We start from the raw sequence: 20,699 nt of genomic DNA, 5'->3' as shown, positions 1-20,699 counted from the left end.
GAGTGCGGCCCACAGGGATGGAGTGCTTAGCAACAAACTAGGCAATAAAAACGTTTATAGTGGGCTGGAGAGATGGCTTAGTGGTTAAGAGCACTTGCAGGTTTTGCAGAGGATTGGGGTTCCATTCCCAATATCCACATCAAATGGCTCACAACTGTCTGCAACTCCAGTTCTAAGGGATACAATGCCTTCTTCTGGCCTCTGTGGACACTAGGCATGCTTGTGGTACACAAACACATGAAAACAAAGCATTCATACACATAAAGTCTTTTAAAAACTTTTAAAAAGTGTGTATGGTAATATGGTTGTTTCATAGTCCCTATGATGCAATAAGGGACTGGTTCAAAGGGCTTTCAGAATTTAGGACGTTGGGGTAATCAGGTAAGACTTCCTTTTGTTTTGGCTGTACTGGGGATTGCTCATAGCTGAAAGCTATGGGCCTGGAAACTGGCAGGAGCTCCTGTTGGTTAGCAGAGTGATGCTGGCGGGTGGGTGTGCATTCCACAGGGAGGGGCATCTGCTTTGGTCTTCTCTGTTTGAGATGCTGACCTGTGTGCCTCTTCCCTTTGGCAATTTCAGAATCTCATATATAATTTTATTTATTTATTTATTTTAATATTTATTTATTATATATACAATATTCTATCTGTGTGTATGTCTGCAGGCCAGAAGAGGGCACCAGACCTCATTACAGATGGTTGTAAGCCACCATGTGGTTGCTGGGAATTGAACTCAGGACCTTTGGAAGAGCAGGCAATGCTCTTAACCACTGAGCCATCTCTCCAGCCCCTTATTTATTTTTTTTAAAGATTTATTTATTATGTATACAATGTTCTGTCTGTCTGTATGCTTGCAGGCCAGAAGAGGGCACCAGATCTCATTACAGATGGCTGTGAGCCACCATGTGGTTGCTGGGAATTGAACTCAGGACCTCTGGAAGAGCAGCCAGTGCTCTTAACCTCTGAGCCATCTCTCCAACCCCATAATTTTATTTATTTTATACAACCTTTGGCTATGCAGCCTGGGATGGCTTCCAACTCAAGTGACTTCTGCCTCTGCCTCCCAGGGCTGGTGTTGTAGGCATATGTCATCTTGTCTGTCCTGAGTAATATATTATAATAAAAGTTACTGTCCAGAATGGGCTAAAGAGTAAGTCCCTATCTCCAAACAAAAACAGAAAGAAAGGAATTGGGGGAGTGTAGCTGGAGAGGTGGCTCAGCAGTTAAGATTGCTTACTGTTGCTCTTCCAGAGGACGCAAGTTTGTTTCCCAGCACCTATTCCAGACGGCTGAGGACTCCCTGTAACTCCAATTCTAGGGCATTCTATATCCTTCTGTCCACCCCCCAGCAAAAATAAGTTTTTAAAAATATTTTTAAAATATTTAAAACTTAGCCAGATGGCGATGACACATGCCTTTAATTCCAACACTTGGAAGGCAGAGGTAGGCAGATCTCTGTGTGTTCCAGGCCTGCCTGGTCTACAGAGCGAATTCTGGGATAGCCAGGGTTATACAGAGAAACTGTGTCTCAAATGCCCCCCCCCCGCTCCCAAAAAAAAAGAAAAGAAGAAATTAAAAATTAGGAGCTGGGGACAGACTCAGAGGCATGGCACTTCCTAACATGTTGAAGACACTGGGCTCCAGCTCAGCACTGTAACAAAATAACTAAATAAAGCCCCAAGACCCTTCTTGCTGTATGAAAAAAATATTTTTACTTTCTGTGCATTGGTGTTTTGCCTGCATGTATGTCTGTGTGAGGTGTCAGATCTTGGACATATAGCCTGCTGTGAGCTGTCATGTGGGTGCTGGGAATTGAACCAAGGTTCTTCAGAAGAGCAGCCAGGGCTTTTAACCATTGCCATCTCTCTAGCCCCGTCTTGTCATATTTTAAATACAACAGTAATTGTAAGAACAGAACTTTCAGTTAGTTCTAGAAGTTATTAGAATGAATTATCATTTTTTTAATTTTTTTGAGACACTATCAGGTGTCACTGAGTAAATTGTCAAATTTTTTGCTTGTTTTTGAGACAGTCTTTTGTTTCCTAGGCTAGTCTCAAACTGGCTAGGTAGCTGAGGTTGACCTTGAACTCTTGATTGTAGCTGGTTTTTCTTTGGACTGCCAGCCCCCTAATGATGACATGAAGACTTATCATTAAGTATGAAAGCTTGGCCTTGGCTTAGGCTTGTTCCCAAGTAACCCTTATAATCTAAATTAACACGTTTATATTAACCTATGTTCTTCCACATGGCTCTTTACCTTTCCTCCATACTGATGCTTCACTTCATCCAAATCGCGCTGATGAATTCCCCGCCTCTCAGATTGTTCCCTCAATTCCTATCTTTGCCTGGAAGTCCCTCCTCTCCTCTCCTCTCCTCTCCTCTCCTCTCCTCTCCTCTCCTCCCCTCCCCTCCCCTCTCCTCCCCTTCTCTCCTCTCCTCTCTCTAGCTATTGGCCGTTCAGCTCTTTATTAAACCAATCAAAGGGCGCCATAGGCAGCTTATGTTAGAGAATTGTGGTCATTCGTGTAGAAGATGGGCTGGGGTTGTAACTCAGTTGGAAGAGCCCTTGCCTAACGTTCGCAAAGCCCTGAGTTCTATTCCAGCACTGCATAGACCCAGCATAATGCGGCGTGTCTATAATCCCAGCATTTAGGAGGTAGAGGCAGGAAGACCGGAAGTTCAAGGTTCAGGAGTTCCGTTCTTTCTCAATCTTCCTCTCTCCTGTCTACCTCCTTCACCACCTGGAAGCAGCGTGCCCTGTGGAGGCCCTGCCTCTATACACATCACTGCCGACTCTCCTTATAACCAGAAAGGTTATTTTGAGGAGAGAGTCTCGGGACTTGAGTGCCTGAGACAAAGGAGTAGCGCGCAAAGCCCTCTGCCCTGTTTGGCAGACAGAAGGTGAAGGTTGTATTGGGGTGAGGAGGGCTGCTGGCCTGATGAACTGGGTACTCCAAGAAGGTGAAGCTCCTCCTTCAGCCTCTCCTCCTCTCTGTTTGCTGAGGCAGTGCCTGGGATGGGGAAGGGAGGGAGTGGGGCCTTTGGCTCCAAAGCTTCCAGCCCCATTGACCTTAACACCCCTGCTAAGGTCGCCGGTGCTCACCCAGGCCGACTAACACACCCTCTTGTGTTCACGCTTGTACACACACATGTGCACACATTGGGTGTAGCAGGAGCATGTCAAGCCCCATGCCTGCCTGACTTTGGGCCGCTGAGAGTTACCACACGTGGGCCTGGCCTTGCTCTTTCTCTCTGCTTTTGCTTTCTGCCAACGCTAGATTTGGCAGGGTGCAGGCCTTCAGACCAAACACCCCGTGGAGAACAGCTTGTTCCCTTCTCCCACACAGTCACCCACTCCTCCACCTCCAACACTTCCTGCACCCTGCCCTGAAGTTGCCTCTAAGAGCCTGAGATCATGACTCACTTTGAAATGGCTCTGGGGCCATTTGGCCCAAGACACTTGGGTGAGCTGCTGGGAGACTAGAGAGCAGTGTGACCCTGTCCCCTTGCACACTGGAAAGCAAGCAGGCAGTGGATATGAGGTTGATTCTTCTTCCCAGGGAGTGCTGGCACCTAGAAGGGAAACGTAGAGGGCCTTCAGAAGGACACGGAATGTGTTTGGGAGCTTGGGGTCTCCTCCTGCATCGCTACCCACAGTATGTATGGCTCTGAGGAGCTAACATGGAACTACTTTCAGAAAAATTATGGTCCCTCTGTCTCTCCTTATAGTTCCTGTCCCCTCCTAAGCATATCCTAGGGCTTAGAAGGACAGAACATTAGATTTTAAATCATCATGGGGACTTGAAGAGTAGTGCCAAGTCTGCCACCCCTAAAGCCTTCACTTTGATGACTGGAGAGATGGCTCAGTGGTTAAGAGCACTAGTTCTCTTCCAGAGGTCTTGAGTTCAATTCCCAGTGTCTACATGGAATTTCACAGCCATCTGTAACAATAGTTCCATGGGATCCAATGCCTTCTTCTGATGTGTAGCCTGACATGCAGACAAAACACTCATATGTAGCAAACACATACATAAATACATATTTTTAAAAAAGATCTCCTTTGGTATTCTGATGACTTCAAACTGAAGGACTTGGGAAACGGTTAAGGTGTGGGGTGTGGGGGGACTTTCTGTGGGCCATGCTTACCTGCCTTAAGACAGGCACTCTAGAAAAAGCTTTAGTGATGGGACTCTTCTCCTTGAGTCTCTTTGCCAGGAAAGACTTTCACACTTGAGAGGAGACTGGAGGTCCATACAGTGCTACAGGCTCGGTCACAGGCTGTCACCTATTCTGAGAGCCCCTTCATCTTTTCTCCACATCATTTCATCTTCCCTTGTTGCTCTGGCTGCTCCCTGTCCCCACCCTCCTGTAGAGAAGGCACATATACATCTAGATCTTACTTTGCCATTGGTCCCCTCCTCCTTGTCAAACACTGCCCTCCTGTGTGTGACAAATTTGCATACCTTCCTCTTCTCTCCCCCACCTCCAATCTTTCCATGCCAGTTTAAACTTACTTATCAAATCCTGGGAAGGTAGAGCAGAAATTCTTCCTCGTCCGTACAAAATGAAAGTCTTGAAATGGGAATTTTAAAGAACACTCAAGGGGGGACAAGGCATTGGGAAGATTGGGGTCTGTCCTTCGCAATTATGACTGTACCCCATTCTTCTCTGACCAGTGTGCCCCTCCTCCAGTCCTGTGTGTGACTAAGTGCATCAGGCTCCTGGAAGCTTCCCAGCTCCTCTACACCAAGAGTTTGGGAATTTTCAGTAAAACTGTCCATTGTTCTTTTTTTCCTTCCTTCCTTCCTTCCTTCCTTCCTTCCTTCCTTCTTTTTCTTTTTTGTTGTTTTTTAAAGGTCTTGCTGTGTAATCCAGGCTAGGCTGAACTCATAATGTAGCCTAGAATAGCCTCAAACTCACAGTGATACTCCGGCTTCAGCTTCCCAAGTACCAAAATTATAGGCATGTGCCACCATGACCAGTTATTCCTCCTTTATTATTTGAAATTTATTTTATTATTGAATGTACGTGTGCACTATGAGTATGTGTGGGTATGCATGTGGCAGCACCCATGTGGCGGTCAGAAGACAGCTTTGTGGGGTCAGTTCTCCCTTCCATCTCCCCCCCCCACCATGGGTTCTGAGGCTGGAACTCAGGCTTCCAGGCTCATGGGAGGCACCTTTACCTGTTGAGCTTGGATACCTCTTGTTGAGAGAAATTCTCAGGCCAAGAGGCCCAAGGCTCTGTCGCTCTCCTGTTTAATTCTGTTTTTGAAGACATGGGTCTCATGTAGCCCAGTCTGAATTTGGATTCATGACATAGTCAAGGCTGGCCTTGAATTCTTGATCCTCCTGCCTCTGACTTCCAGGGTGCTGGTAATATAGATGTACACCTTGGTTTCCTTATAATCTTATTTATTTTTAAGACATTATCTCACACTATAGCCTAGGCTGCCCTGGTTTTCACTATGTAGCCCAGATTAGCCTTACACTCCTGGCAATCTTCCCGTGTCTTCTGAGAGCTGAGATTACAGACATTGCCAAGTCTGCCTACATGCTTGGTCTTTTTGAAACGAAGATATGAAGGATTCAATTCAAGTTCTGAATTGAATTTTTTACTTAAAAATAAGATTTGTCCATGTGTCTGTCTTTGTGTGGGTAAGCCCATGTGAGTATAGGGACCCGCAGAGTTCAGGGAGGGCGCCAGATTCCCCAGAGTTGGGGTGATAGATGCTTATGAGTCACCTGATGTGGGTGCTGGAAAGTGACCTCCAATTGTCTGCAAGAGTAGTAAGCACTCCTAACCCCTAGAGAGTAGAAAGGGGTCCTAACCCCTAAGCCATCTCTCCAGCCCTCGAGCCTTTTTCTACTCCATCTGGATCTTAGCTGAAATCAGGTTCTGATTTTCCTCTTGGCTATCCCAGCTCCAGTTCCTGTGAGCACCCTGATGTGGCCTTAGAACATTAATTAAAATCGCACATTTTAATACTGCAAAAGAACCTAGAATTCATCGATTCCAATTTCTTACATTGCAGAGGAAGAAACAGGAGCTCGACAGGAGATGATTGGTCCCATATCTCATGGCTGACTAACGACAGAGTGGATCTTAGAACTCAGAGTTTTGTCCCCCACTGAGCAGCCCCATTGGCTTCAGAGGCCGGGGTCTGGAGCTCAAGGCCTTCTTTAGAGACCACATTGAAAGGATGAGGTGCTGCCGCTGCCGCAGAAGCAAAGTTCTTGGTCTGGGTTTCACTGTCCCCAGTGGAGCTGGGTCTGGGGTGGAAGGAGATGGGGCAGAGGAAGGCTGCTGAGCTGAGCAATGGGCTCTCCTGTGCTCTCAGCCTGAGTTCATGGGGGGCTTGTCCAAACAGCCCTGGGAGCAGGTGTGAACCCTCTGTCCCCAGAGTTTCTTGAAGAACAGTTTGTTCTCCCGGGGAGGGGGTGGGGGTGGGAGTGGGGGACAACAGTCAGCGTAGGCGAGCTAGAGACATTAGTAGGACCCTGGAGTCTGTTGCAGCTGCTTCCTGTTGTCAGAGCACTTCCGGATGGAGAGGCTGGTCTCCCTGGCCCTACACACACACACACACACACACACACACACACACACACACACACACACACACACACACCTCTAAACCGTAACCTGCCTCAGGCACTTCCTATGGATACAGAAGAACCAGCCTGAGGAAGCAAAGACTCACTGAGAAGTTTGGTTCTGGCTTCAAGGCTCACCAGCCCCCTTGGGGAACCGGTCTCTGTCTTGAAAAGTGCCCACTCAGTTCCGTCTTTCCCTGTGTGAAAGGTCTCTCTCGTCTTCTCTACAGCGCCCGATTCTCTCCACTCTGTGCCTTTCTCCCCCAAGTTCATTCTTCTCCGAGGTTTGCACACGGACTCTCTCAGCTCACTGGCTCTCCTTGACCATGTAGCAAGCCAGTGTGGACCCAGCCTCCCCTGCCTGTCTTGTGGTTTGACATTTCACCTAGGTTTGTTCTGTCCCTTCCTCAAGACTGATAGACAGGAGACTCTGGGTCTCTAACCACTGCCTATCCTATATAGAGCCAGCTCAGACCCTGTAACTCAATAAATCCTTACTCAATACAAGTTCTCTCTCTCTCTCTCTCTCTCTCTCTCTCTCTCTCTCTCTCTCTCTCTCTCCCTCCCTCCCTCTCTCTCCCTCTCCCTCCCTTTCTCCCTCTCTATTCCTGCCTGAATTTTAGTCATTTGAGATAGTTTGCCTCACACATTGGCATGTTGAAGAAAGAATGGCACCCACTCTCTTCCGTGGAACACCCTGCGTGGCAGACACTTTGTCTCCTTAGAGGAAGCTGACCAAGACTTTGCTTCTTTCCAGGTTTGTGGCCCCCATGGCCTTCCAGGCACCCCTCTGACTCAGCATGAGAGGGCTAGGGGGGATGGCCTGAGCTAACCACTCCATCCTTCAAAGGATCCCTGCAGTGTGAGTGCTTGCAAGTGGTCAGTAAGGGAAGAGGAGGGGGCGGCCCCTGCACGGCTGCCTCTACAATGTTGCGAATAGAAACCTCTGGCCTCTCTCTCACTTCTTGAAACTCTCTTCACTCGAGACCTGCAGCAGGGCCTGGATCGTTCTCCCTAGGGGGCCTGAGAAGGGCTGGAGTGGGGGCAGGGAGAGCCGTAACCTGCTACTCGCAGCCCTGCACTCTTCCCCCAATTGTGAAATGGCCTTGGATGAGAGCCAAGCCGGAAGCTGCCTCTAATCTGTGGTCTGGCGCCTGGGGTGTGAGGCCTGAGACAGACCCCCCCTCACCCGACACCTCCCCAGTGGTGGTTGAGGCTGACACGTAGGCCCACCTGCCAGGAGACAGCCCGAGTTGTTCTGGGGTAATCCAAAGGAGCCTCCGCCTCCATCCTGCCCTGTCCTAGGCAGGTGGGGATGTACAGAGAGTGTGTGAAGGGCAGTGGCAAGTGAAGGCCTGGACTCAGGACTCCCAGTGTCTACTTTCCCTTTCTGGCCCTGCTCTGCTTTCTTACTTGAGAGGAAACTAGAAGGAAGCTGGACATAGCAGCTTAAATCTTTTAATCCCAGCACTCAGGAGGCAGAAGCAGGTAGATCTCTGAGAGTTTAAGGCCAGCCTGGTCTACAGTGTGAGTTCTAGGACAGACAGAGCTACTTAGCGAGACCATGTCTTGAAAAAAACAAAACAAAACCCAAAATCCTCACCAGTCCCCCGACCTACCCACACACACATGGAAATAAGTAACTAGAAGGCTAAAGGTTGAACTAGAACTAGAAAGATCTGGAGAGGCCTTTGCTTCCCCAGTCAGTGATTCATTGACATAATTATGAGGATCGATCAGGTGAGCATTCTGTTGCATGTCTGTTTCCCCTGCATACGTCTGCACCTGTTCACCTGCCAGAGCAGTGGAGTAGTTCCCTGGCCAATCAAGGATGACCAAGGACACGAGAACATCCTTGCTTTGGGAGTTAGGACACCTGCGAGGTAATCTGTGCAAAAATTCTCTCTGTATTATTTCCTGATTATTGACTTCCAAGATGGAAAGTTTAAACTCGGGTATGGTGGTGCACACCTTTAATCTTAGCACTTGGGAAGCAGAGGCAGGTAGATCTCTGTGAGTTCCATGGTCTACAATAGTGAGTTCCAGGCCAGCCTGGTCTACAGTTGTGAGTTCCAGGACATCCAGAGTTACATAGTAAGACTCTCTCTCAAGAACAAAACAAAAGCAAGCAAGCAAGTTTGGGACCCCTAATCATCATGAATAGAAGGCCGTGTTTCCCACCCACTAAAAATGGAGGGAGGAGGAGGACGGGAGGAGAACACGGCTGGCCTTCATATTCTAGGTCATTCTGCTGGGACTGCTTGTGTAACAGCCAGGCATCCCTGCCTTGACCTCGGTTTCCTTTTGTACAGCATGCAGCACACTCTGCATGGTGCTGCCCCCCCTCTGCACAGGCACACGGGGCCAGGGACTGCTTATGGGGTGCAGTCTGTAGGGCATAGGGAATCCCAGGTATCTCCCCCAAACTCCAGCAGCTGAAGTGTCACCTTCATTCAGTGTTGCCTCGGTTTCCTCCCGAGATGGAAAGCGGAGTGTGGTGGAGCAGTCCCGTAATCCCAGAACCCAGAAAGCAGAGGCAGGAGAATGATGGGTTCGGGGCAAGCTTATGTGGAGTCCTTGCTTAGCTTCTGGGACTTGACCCCCATGGGGACAACAAAGGAATGAAGAAAAGACAGACATACAGACAAGCACCCGGGAAGCTGGGGTAGGGTGAATTGGGCTCTTAGATGGAGAAACAGTGCCCTGGAAGCTCAGTGTTTATCTAAGAGAGCTGAACAGGAAGGCAGGGTTATTGTATCCAGATGAACAAGGAGGCAGTGTTAATATATACAGATAAACAAGAAGACAAGGTTACTGTATACAGCTGGATCAAGGTTTAGGTGTAGTCTCTTTAGGGGAGCTGTCCTCTGGCCCTAAACATGGTGGTGTTGGCGGGCTAGAGCTCTGATGGGCATTACTGTATACACTGTCAGCATCTTCACACGGACCAGCAGGGAAGGCTCTGCCTGTTTCCCTATGAGCGTCACCCAGGCAGGCGATGGGGAGGCATTGCCATTTTCCCATGGGTCTGAGGCTATGATCCTTGACATGGCCACGCCCATGTCAGCAATATACTGTCTCTCAGGGCTTCTTTCACTTAGATTTTCCTCTGTTTCCTACCAGCATGAGCTACAAGCTACAAAAACAAAACAAAACAAAAACAAAAAACCCACAGAAACAAAACAAGAGAGAGGGAGAGAGAAAGAAAAGAAAAAGGGGGCATTAGAGACTTGTCATGAGCACATTAGGGAGAGGTCGCTAACGGGCAGCAGTGAGGAGGGACAGGCGCAGGGTTTCCCTAGGGCGAGGAGATGGACTTGGGAGGACCGACTGTGCTCTGGATAGCATTTGAGTTAGGAAGGGGAGAAGACACTGGCTCCTGGCCTCTCTGGGTCTCAGTTGTGGGATGTTTCTGTGCAGGGTCTCATTTAACTCTCCCCAGTGAGGAAAACCTTCCCATCTTCCAGTTGAGATGGAAGTTCTTAGAAACCAAAGTAACTCTCCTAGGCTGGAGAGATGGCACTTGAGAGCCCTGGCAGTTCTTCCAAAGGACCCGGGTTCTATTCCCAGCATCTGCATGGCAGCTCACAACCACCTGCGATTCCAGTTCCAGGAAGCTGAGGTTCTCTTCTGGCCTCCAAGGATGATGCATATGTTACATGCGCAGAAGCACAGGCAAAACACTCATACACAAGTAGATAAACTTCCTTTTTTAAAAAGTGACTTTCCTTCAGATACATCACTAGAGAGTGCTGATTGGGGCCTAGAATGCAAGAGTTTGAGGATTCAGGAGACAGGATTTTGCCTGGAGTATAAGGGAGGACCAAGGCTTGGAATGGGGGTTCAGACCCAGAGACAGAAAAGCTGGAGGGAGGAGAGTGGGGTGCCGGAGCTGGCCAATATTCTGCCCTCTCCCCTTACATCTGTGTGGCCATATCTGTGGATATCTGAGCGGTCCAGTCTCCAGTGGGGGTTCCCTTCAGACTGGGCTCAGCCATATTGACGTTGTACACTGGGCTCTAAAGGTCCAGTCCTTCTTGCTGTCATTTAACCTATTGGTGCTTTAGTGACAATGGGCATGAAGCATTCAATCTCAGAGTTGGTAGGAGGACTCAAGAAAGCAAAGGTAAGGAGCCTAGAAACGAGCCTGGTACTTGGTAACTCCTCAGTACGTTTGCACAAAGCTGCTCAGAGAAGTTACTCCTTCCCGTACAGACAGGTCTGCTTTGGATACCCACACAGTGAGTGTTTGGCACCAGAGGGTGTCTGATTAGTCCCTGTTCACTGACTGGATGACTGGTAATCTCCTTGTTCCTCAGAATGTTCCAGGCCCCTCCTGAAGCATGCTTTAAAGATAAGGCCCAGAATCTAGGATATCTGGCTAAGGCTATATTTCTCAACCTGTGGGTCACGACCATTTGAGGGGGTTGAACTACCCTTTGAGGGGATTGAATGACCCTTTCACAGGGATTGTGTATCAGATATCCTGCATATTACACATTTACATTACAATGCATAACAGTAGCAAAATTACAGTTGTGAAGTAGCAACGAAAACAGTTTTATGGTCAGGGGTCACCATAATATGAGGAACTGTATTAAAGGGTCGCAGCATTAAGAAGGTTGAGAACTGCTAGGTTCAGGTAAATTATTATCCAAGATCTAGGAGCCCCTGGGCGACTAAGGCTGCACCTGTCCAATAATGTTATGGCGTCCCCTGCTGGCTGTGAGGAATACTGCAGGAGAGCCTCTGGGAGGCTGAGCCGAGGAGCTGATGTCGCCTGCTGGGAAGATGCGGGGCCTCCTCAGTTTTATCTAACTAAAGGAGGAAGAAGGCCAGGGCTAATTGCATACATTTGGAGGCGCTAGAGACTTCCAAAGAGGGGTTCTGGGGAGAGAGACCATAGTTCTGACTATGCCGGGAAGTCACTAGCTAGATCAAACTGGCTTCCAATTTGCATCTGCCTGCCTGCCTCTGCCTCCTCACTGCTAGGATTTGGGGCACATAATACCAGGCCTTCTCAGTTCTGGGAAGTGAAAGAAACTTTAGTAACTAATGTAAATTCTTACAGGATGGTGGAATTACCTCTTTGCAGCTGGAACACAACCCTTTGGGGTAGGTACTACGGTCAGAATAAGGTCCAGGTCTCACACAAAATGAGGGACCGGGATAACTCTAGACCCTCTGATTCAAGTTGAAGCTGTTCACACTGTCTCTATAGGGCACTCTTATTTCTGCTTTAAAGTGGCCAATGCTTCTCTGTAACTCTGAGCTGAAGTTGTCTGCTGTGGTGCAGCTGAGGACTGGGCTTTGTTTGAGTGGAGATTCTATATCAGGGAACTCCTCAGAGTCCTGGCGTTAATCTCTGCAGGGCAAGCTCCCCTGACCACCATTTAAAGAGGTGCCTGTCACAGCCACTGTACCCTTCCTTCCGTGTCTTCACAGTTCTGTTGCCAGAAGCTCAGCTACTCACTCTTCTGGTTATTTCCTCCTTACCTGTTTTAGGGAATTCAAGGAAACCAGGACCTTAGTGTGTCTCTGAACCACTGTACCCCCAGACCCTACACAGCACAGGCTAACAAGCACTCACCAAAAGCCTGTTGTAAGATTGAAATCTTGCCCTTTCAAAGGCCCAGGGTTCAAGTTGGCTTTCAGTAGAGCAGGGCCTAGAACCCTGGAGGGAGAATTGGCCTGGACTTTAGTCACTTTTGTTGGAACTGGGGGGTTGGACTTTAGGGCCACCCAGCCTACTTAGAGAGATTGGGATGCAGATAGGCTCAATGGTAAAGTATTGATTTGCCTAGCATACACAAGGCCTGGAGTTCTAGGACCACATAAATTAACCTGTTGTTGAGAATGGCAATGGAAATAGCAAGGGTGTGGTGGAAATAATGGCCTCCATAGACTCATATATCCGAATGGTTAGTCACTAGGGCGTGGCACTATTTGGAAGGATTAGAAAGATTAAGAGGTGTGGCCTTGTTGGAGGAAGTGTGTCACTGGGGGTGGGCTTTGAGGTTTCAAAAGCTCATGCCAGGCTCAGAGTCTCTCTGCCTAAGCATCAGGCTATAGAACTCTCCAGTCTGTGGCATGCAGCCAGGGTCCCTACAGTGATGATAATGGACTAGCCTCTGAAACTGGAAGCAGGCTCCCAGCTAAATGCTTTCCTTTATAAGAGTTGCCTTGGTCATGGTGTCTCTTCACAGCAACAGAACACTGACCAAGACAAACGATTAAAGCTTAGTTAGCTCTTCTGGGAACCAGACAGCGCTCCATATTTCAATATTAACACATCTGCTCTTCTAGTACCAGACAGAAGTCTGTATTTCAATATAAATTCATCTGCTCTTCACAGCCATGTTGTGAAAGGGGTACTGTTATTCTCACTTTAAAAATAAGGAACCTGAGGCAAAGGACTCTTGGGTAACTTGAATGTTTCTATCAAATCTTTCTTTTGCTCTCATTTCTTCTGGGCCTGGGGTGAAGCATGGCATGACAGTCCAAGGCCCAAAAATGCCAATGTCATTCCTCATCCTGGACAGGCTGAAGGTGTAGGGGTATGTGAGTGTGTGTGTGTGTGTGTGTGTGTGTGTGTGTGTACGCGCGCACGCGCGTGTGAAGGGGCTGGCGCGTGCACAGGAGTGAGGCAGGGATTGGCGGAAGAAGTGCAACTACGAGCGGAAGCCCAGCCCATAACAGAGGAGACTTCCGGCTGTAAGCGCTAGCCCCGGCTTCTGCTGACGGAGTTGGAACTTGCGGAGACCAGGATGGTTTTGCTCGAGAGCGAGCAGGTACCGGCTGCCCCGGAGGGCCGGGGAGTCGAACAAGTGGGGTCAGCTCGGGCTTCTCCCTTTGCGGGCGGGCCAGGGCGGTGACGCGGCGGGGCGAGGACTGGAGGCTGCCTAACTGGGCGTGTTGTGTTGCAGTTCTTGACGGAGCTGACTAGGCTCTTCCAGAAGTGCCGGTCGTCGGGCAGCGTGTACATCACCCTGAAGAAGTGTAAGCAGCCCCCGGGGCCGGGGCCCGCGCGGGGCAGCGGCTGGGAGGGGGCAGTCCGGAGGCCGTCTGCTGTCCGGGAGCCCCGACTCCAGGGCTCAGGGTCGCGGCGGCGCTGGCAAGTGTGGCTGGTAGGGCTCCCGGCACCCACTCACCGTGACAGACGCCCACGTGTGCCAGGCAGCCCAGTCCCTGCTCCGTTAGTGAGATCGCATGTGCCTTGGGGGGGGTCACAGCCTCAAGTTGTTGCCCCCACGTTTGGCCATATCCGAACCACTTAGTGATGGTGGATTGGGTCTCCTCTGTAACCCCTTCTCTGCGATTTCCACCTTGGCCCCAGCAGCAATGCCTGTGGCGGTGTTCACCAGGATGTGTTATTATTGTTTTCCGCAGATGATGGTCGCACCAAACCCACTCCACGGAAGAGTTCTGTGGAGGGCCTCGAGCCCGCAGAAAACAAGTGTCTGTTGAGAGCCACGGATGGGAAAAGGAAGATCAGCACTGTGGTGAGCTGGAGTCTTGTCTTTTCTGCCTTATTTTCAGACTTATTTTCAGACTAAGTCTGTCAGTCTGTGAACTCAGTCTCCTAAGTAGCTGAGGTACTGGTGCAACCCATGCCGCGGCCAGCTAGTAAGCTGAATTGTGAAAAAAATCTTAGGAGCTTGCTGTGTAGTTCAGGCTGTGGTCTCAGAGGATCACAGCAGGCCCTTCAGCCTGTACTGGGGTCACAGGGCTGTTATCAGCAGGGACAGATACAGGACGATTTCTGTGGGACTAGGCCAGGTCTTCATCATGCTAAGTCATCACCGTGTTATGACCACCACCACCAGTCCCCTGAACTGAATCTTAAAACTATATTAACCCAGGAGGGGCGTGTTTGAATTATTCCCTCTTGCTTTCATTCTTGGCCAGTCACTTCCAGGCTGTTTTGGGATCAGGACCTACTTTTGTTTTGTTTGTTTCAGATGAGGTCTCATATAATTCAGGTTCATTATGTAGCCTAGCATGGCCCTGAACCCTTGACTCTGCTGCCTGTCTCCAAAGTAGTGGGATCATAGGTGTGGACCACCTTCCCAGTTATTTCATAGTACAAATTATCAACAGTAAATGTTTAAAACAGAAAGTAGAAGCCAAATGCTTGTTCTGCTAGTTTCTCTGGAAATAAAATGAGTATATGGGTCCATTCTTTCAGCAGCTGTTATGAAGACTGATTTCTGTGCTGGGCCTTCAGTAAATAATTTATGGGGATTAGATGATTTTGGTTTTTCAAGACAGGGTTTCTCAGTGTAACAGCCCTGGCTGTCCTGGAACTCACTCTGTAGACCAAGCTGGTCTACAACTCATAGAGATCCACCTGCCTCTGTCTCCTGAATGCTGGGATTAACATTCTGCGCCACCACTGCCCTGCTAGATGATTATTTTCAAGCTGATTTCCCCTTGTTTTTGTGGTTCACTTAGCAAACCTGTAACTGCAGGGTAGGCTTTGCACTTGAAATTATAGTCAGGAACTGTGGTCTTTTTATGAAAGGTTGAATATGACAAAACAAAAATTTCCTGATTCAAAATGACAGACTGACTTGTCACATTAGCCCATGAAACCCATGGAGTTGCAGTCAGTAACTGATGTGTGTCATCCTCTATGAGCTATCTGAGGAGACTTTTAAAGCAAAGCAAGTTCTTGTGGCTGTCAGAGAGAAAACTGAGGACTCTTCCTAGGCATTATTTCTTTTGTGGCAGCTTGAAATGTGCCTATATTAGTTTGAAATAATGGAAGACAAAGTGGGTTTTTTTTGGTCGTTGTTGTGGGTTTTTTTTTTTTATTCTTGAGACAGGTTCTTGTTTCTCTATCCCAGACTGGCCTGGAACTCATTTTCCTCCAGCCCAAGCTGGGACTCAGGCCAGTGCCACCATGCTCAGTCGAGGGAGTTGGATTGATGTATCCTTTGATGTCTCTCTGAGTCCAGGGAAGAGACTCAGGGGCATCTGTATAAGTGATTTTTTTCCCCCACCTTAAATTTACAGCTGTCTTGCCCTCTCTGCGTCACAATTGCAGGGACTGGGATTAGCAGCGTGGGCTTGCCTGAGGGATTTTTAAGATGAATAGGTTTGGTGGGAGCCCACTCCTGCCTTCTCATCCTGGTGCAATCTCATGTGTAAGAAGGCACAGGGCTCCCTTGCTTGTTGGCAGAGTCTCTGTGCAGTCCTGCAGCCTGCTCTGCAGACCAGGCTGGTCTGCCGCCAGAGTGCTGAGAGAAAAAGGCATGTGTGTCACTGTGTCTGGCCTAGGTGTTGTCTTGATGAAGCATTTTGAGATCTTCTTTGGGTAAAATAGGTGGTGTCTATGTATAAAAAGAGGTGGTCTTTTTCCTTTCCAGGTGAGTTCCAAAGAAGTGAATAAGTTCCAGATGGTAAGCGCCATTTCCTTGTGTCCTCCACTCCTCTCTAGAGGAATGGGTACTGGTTGGGGGGCGGGGGACCGTCACTGCTTGCCTATGGTGTTTTATGAATATTGTCCAATGGTGGTTTTTTTCCTTTGTAAGGCTAGTTTTGCTTAAACTTCACATATACTGTATAATATTGTCGAACATAAGTTGCCTGGCATTCTTTTTTGCTTAAAAAGAGTGCAAAGCCTGCAGCTCCCTGTGGAAGAGTGTCTCAGGAGCTCCTGAAGGCTTTCTCTGCGGCACACCAGTTCCCAGTGTGGGTGTCCTATGGTATCCCTGTAGCTTTCTGATGCCGGCTGCTCTTAAGTCCGTTGTGGAAGAGTCAGCTGTTGCCCCAGTTTGTACCTTTTCTTGCTAAGCCCCTGTTCTGGCTTCCAGGCCTATTCAAACCTGCTGAGAGCTAACATGGATGGGCTCAAGAAGAGGGACAAGAAGAGCAAGAGTAAGAAGACGAAGCCAGCACAGTGAAGGCGTGGCCATTACCAGCCAGCTGAAGTGCAGCTTCCTGTTGGCTGCTTTTGGCACCCTCTGTATGTAACTGTTTCCATACAAGCATCGTTTAAGGGAAGGGTTGGACGATCATAAGGTAGTTGTGCTAAGAAGCCAGTTGGTTTTTGATCTCCATTGTTTGGCTGGGTATTTTTAGATTCCAGCCTTCAAGTGTCATCTTTGAGATCCATGCATCGTCAAGTCCATCCATGCTAGCTGTTTCTTTGCCTACCTTGTTTGTGACAGTAACTATTAACTCTAGAATGATAGTTACTCAATGGTTTTTGCCTTGTCTTTGAGAATACTGTAATAGAAATCTGACAGTTTTATTAAAAGTCATGTTATCCTATGGGTGGGTTTATTTACTTGGTTGTATAATTTTAAAAAGTTACATTTATTTTTATGTTCGTGCACACATTTGCTCTGTGCCACAGCGTCAGCTTGTATGATAGGTTCTCTCCTACCTCATGTATCCTGAGATTGAACTCGGCAGCAAGTATCTTTACTGCTGAGCCATCTCCCTGGACCTTGTTGTCTAATCTTCTAATTCCTTCAGCAAGTCTGAGTTCTTATAGCCAAACAGGAGTTCGCTTAATGACAACAGAATAAATATTATGTTATAGAATAAAGATTCTGCCTGGTGTGGTGGCACAAGCCTGTACTCTCAATGGTCTGGAGGCAGGCCGAGTTTGAGTTTGAGGCCAGCCTGGGCTGCATACTGAGACCCTGTTCTGCACTTCCACCTCCAACTAAAGAGACAAAACAGATCACAAGGGATGGCTTTTGATCTCTATGTCTGTTCCACTTGGAAAATGTTAGAACATTTTCATGTGCTTAGAGTGCAGGATCAAGGGAAGAAAAAGGTGGTTCTCAGCTCCATATAGCTCTAGTGCTGGCAGAGCTGCAACTGGAAAACTGCAGATATGTATGAAAGCATTTATTATATCCAAAAAGATAAATTTATAACATACATGAAAAACCTACAAAGTTCAACTTTGTAGGACAGCTTATTAGAATTTCAAGTTGAAATGAATTGAATGTACAACATTCCATTATTCCAGTGTAAGCCCTGTCCATTTGAACAATGCAGCAACAGTTCTTCAGCGTCAGAACAGAATTCTGTAGTAGTCATCTCTGTAGCTGTACAGGAACAACACCGACACCCTGCAAAGAAGGACAGGCAGGCTGATGGCAGACTTAACTCCGTAGGGTAAAACACCAGCTGAATGTGATGGGAGACTGATCACTAGTGTGTAAGCTTTCCTGGAGCTGCAACTAACAAAGGCTTGATGTAGAAGATAGCCACTCACTACCAGCTTCCTCGACACCCTTGAAGTTACATGGTAACATACATGATTGGCATTTTGACATACACAGCATGTATGTATGTGTGTGTGTGTGTATGTATGTATGTATGTATGTATGTATGCCTTTGCTTTTTGTATGTCAGAGTCTTATATACCCCGTGCTGACTTCAAACTTGCCTTTAAGGCTAAAGATGTCCTTGGATTCCTGATCTGTATTTACTTCTCAAGTGTTAGGATTATAAGTGTGTGCCACCATCCCTGGCTTATTTCTTTAATTAAACATTTTCTGGGGCATGGGAGATGGGGGTAAGGTTCACGCCAGCAAGCACCGAGTTTGGATCCCTGGAACCAATATTGAAAAGCTGGGCAGAGTGGTACACGCCTGTCACTCTAGCCTTGGACAGGGTACAGATAGGCGGGTCCCTGAAGCTCATTGATGCCAGTCAGCCTAGCTGATCTGATGAGCTTCAGGTTCAGAGAGATGCCCTCTCTCAAAAGGAAAGGGTGAAGTGTGGTTGAGCGAAGTGACATAAACCTCAGGCTTCCACATGCCATACAGCCCCACCCCTTTCATGAAAAAGCCAGCGTACTTTTAGAAATAGGGCACCTGGATGAACAACATAATTGGAACAGCTGCACTCAGGCCCACGGTGTTTGTAACAGACAAGATCCTCACTGTGATTCAGATCTGAGTAGGACTTACTGGCTGTCAGTCACCTTTCTGAATTGCCAGACCTCAATAAGAAAAACCCTTCCCTGAACTTTAACCACAGGAAACCTGTGTAACTTACTTCTTTTCCACTTTGATGTTATAAATTTCATCACAGACGAGTTTGAGGTATCTTTGCTTTGGCAGGCGTGACAAGAGCTGCTTCACAGTTGTGTTAAATGCCTGTTCATCAGCATCCCACTAGGAGAGATCAGACCAGATATGAAGGCAGAGCAGCAGGGTCATTGCCTGGCCTTTGCTGGGTCAGAAGAGTGGGTTCTCCCTTTGAAGACTGCAGGTGTGGGGGCGTCTTAACCTTGCCACAGCTGTGCCAGTGTGCCTTTAGGTTGTTGTTCCTGGGTACTTTGTGTAAGTGGAGACTGTGGACAAACTGCCACAGTGCTGGCTGCTTCCTTGTGTGGTCGCCAGGGAACGAAGAGACAGTCTTACTCTGGAGCACTGTCTGGCCCTGAACTGAAGACCCTCCTGCTTCCAACTCTTAGCACACAGTCTATTTTATTTTTAGTCCATGACTAAACAGTATGGATAGATAAAAGTTATTTGATGGGAAATTTAATTGATTTTTATTGAGCTCTACATTTTTCTCTGCTCCCCTCCCTGCCTCTCCCCTCCCCTTCTACTTTCTCCCATGCTCCCAATTTACTCAGGAGATCTTGTCTTTTTCTACTTCCCATGTAGATTAGATCCATGTATGTTTCTCTTAGAGACCTTGTTGTTGTCTAGATTCTCTGGGATTGTGATTAGTAGGCTGGTTTTCTTTGCTTTATGAGTAAGTACATGTGATAATTGTCTTTCTAGGTCTGGGTTACCTCACTCAAAATGATGTTTTCTTGCTCCATTTATTTTCCTGCAAATTTCAAGATGTCACTTTTTTTTCTGCTGTGTAGTACTCCATTGTGTAAATGTACCACATTTTCCTTATCCAGTCTTTGGTTGAGGGGCATTTAGGTTGTTTCCAAGTTCTGATGTGAAATGTTTTAAAAATTACTTATAGCCTGTAATCTCTGCTCCTGGGAGCCTGAGGCAGGAGGATTACTACATTTCAAGGCCTTCTTGGGCTCTGTGCTGGTTTGTTAAGGACACAAACTAACCTGGAAAGAGGAACCATCAGTAGAAGAATTGGCTCCAGTAAATTGGTCCCTGGGGCATTTCCTTGAGGTGTGATTTATGTGGGAGGGCCTAGCCTACTATGGGTGGTGCCACCTGGGCGGGTGGGCCTAGGCTATATAAGAAAGCAAGCTGGCCAATAGTCGCATTCCTCAGTGGGCCCTTCCTGGCCTGGAGTTCCTGCCTTGGCTTCCTGCACTAATGGACGCTAGCCTGAAAGAAGTGATAAATGTTTCATCCCCAGTTGCTTTGAGGCAGTGTTTTATCACAGCTATAGAAAACAAACTAGGGGGCTGGAGAGATGGCTCAGAGGTTAAGAGCATTGCCTGCTCTTCCAAAGGTCCTGAGTTCAATTCCCAGCAACCACATGGCGGCTCACAAAAAAAAAAAAAGAAACCTCCCAAACTAGGGGGCTGGAGAGATGGCTCAGAGGTTAAAAGCACTGGCTGCTCTTCCAGAGGTCATAAGTTCAATTCCCAGCAACCACATGGTGGCTCACAACCATCTGTAATGAGATCTGGTGCCCTTTTCTGGCGGACATGCAGGCAGAACACTATACATAGAAATACTATACAGAGAATACTGGGCAGTGTCAATAACTTCAGATTTATTACAAGTCCCAAACAAGCCAGCTGGGGTCCTTACAGCGTTGACAACTGTGGATTGGTCAGTATAGGGCCAGCTGGCCAGTGGTGGGGAAATGAGCCATTTCAGACCTGGTCAGGCCACAGCCCTCCCCGTCCCTCCTCACTCTTTCTTCTTGTTCTTGCATGTGAACGCTCATGAACGTTCCATTTCCCCAGCATCAGGTTCTGAACGTGGCGACACACCTCTAACCACAGTCCTGGGAGGTGGATACAGAGAATCGAGAGCTGTGGGTCAGCTGGGGAGGGAGGAGGATGACTCCACTCTCTTGCTGCTCTCCCGGGGGACCTGAGCTCTGGTCCCAGCGCCTAAGCTGAGTGGTTCACAACAGCTTCTAACTTTAGCTCTGGGAGATCCCGTGCTCTTAACCACTGAGCCATCCTGCCAAC

The 20,699-nt window shown here is 48.0% G+C and overlaps 2 protein-coding genes across 9 annotated transcripts in view; one reads left to right on the top strand and one right to left on the bottom strand.

Annotated features, from left to right (window-relative positions):
- The first annotated feature begins 13,272 nt into the window (after positions 1–13,272).
- On the top strand, positions 13,273–17,150 carry Srp14 (signal recognition particle 14). The gene is made up of 5 exons (XM_005364242.3): positions 13,273–13,383; positions 13,519–13,591; positions 13,982–14,094; positions 15,964–15,996; positions 16,411–17,150. Exons 1-5 carry the CDS (start codon positions 13,360–13,362, stop codon positions 16,498–16,500), a joined length of 333 nt encoding a protein of 110 aa, XP_005364299.1. The 5' UTR covers positions 13,273–13,359; the 3' UTR covers positions 16,501–17,150.
- Positions 17,151–17,443: 293 nt separating this feature from the next.
- The window catches only part of Eif2ak4 (eukaryotic translation initiation factor 2 alpha kinase 4), a 91,671-nt gene continuing 88,415 nt past the window's right edge, over positions 17,444–20,699 (bottom strand). For 6 of the 8 annotated variants that reach the window (XR_003378446.1, XR_003378445.1, XM_005364240.2 and 3 more), the window contains 2 exons: positions 18,620–18,738; positions 17,444–17,685 (listed from right to left, as the gene is read on the bottom strand). Coding sequence is in view for 4 of the 8 variants with exons in the window: in XM_005364240.2 (XP_005364297.1) it covers positions 17,628–17,685; positions 18,620–18,738 (177 nt within the window). In the remaining 4 variants the exon portion in view is untranslated. Of the gene's footprint in view, positions 17,686–18,619; positions 18,739–20,699 lie in introns of those variants that run through there. The other 2 variants (XR_003378444.1, XM_026787876.1) reach the window with 2 other exon arrangements.

The sequence above is a fragment of the Microtus ochrogaster genome (genome assembly GCF_000317375.1).
Source record: "Microtus ochrogaster isolate Prairie Vole_2 chromosome 14 unlocalized genomic scaffold, MicOch1.0 chr14_random_1, whole genome shotgun sequence".
Taxonomy (NCBI): Eukaryota; Metazoa; Chordata; class Mammalia; order Rodentia; family Cricetidae; genus Microtus; species Microtus ochrogaster.
This window is presented reverse-complemented; position numbering and strand designations above follow the sequence as displayed.

What these genes read in the sequence shown, in the direction of transcription:
- Srp14 (XM_005364242.3), top strand. Translation starts at nt 13,360, where the DNA reads ATGGTTTTGCTCGAGAGCGAGCAG. An exon ending in TTTTGCTCGAGAGCGAGCAG is followed by an intron (nt 13,384 to 13,518) that starts GTACCGGCTGCC and finishes GTTGTGTTGCAG; the next exon opens with TTCTTGACGGAGCTGACTAG. An exon ending in AAGTGAATAAGTTCCAGATG is followed by an intron (nt 15,997 to 16,410) that starts GTAAGCGCCATT and finishes TCTGGCTTCCAG; the next exon opens with GCCTATTCAAACCTGCTGAG.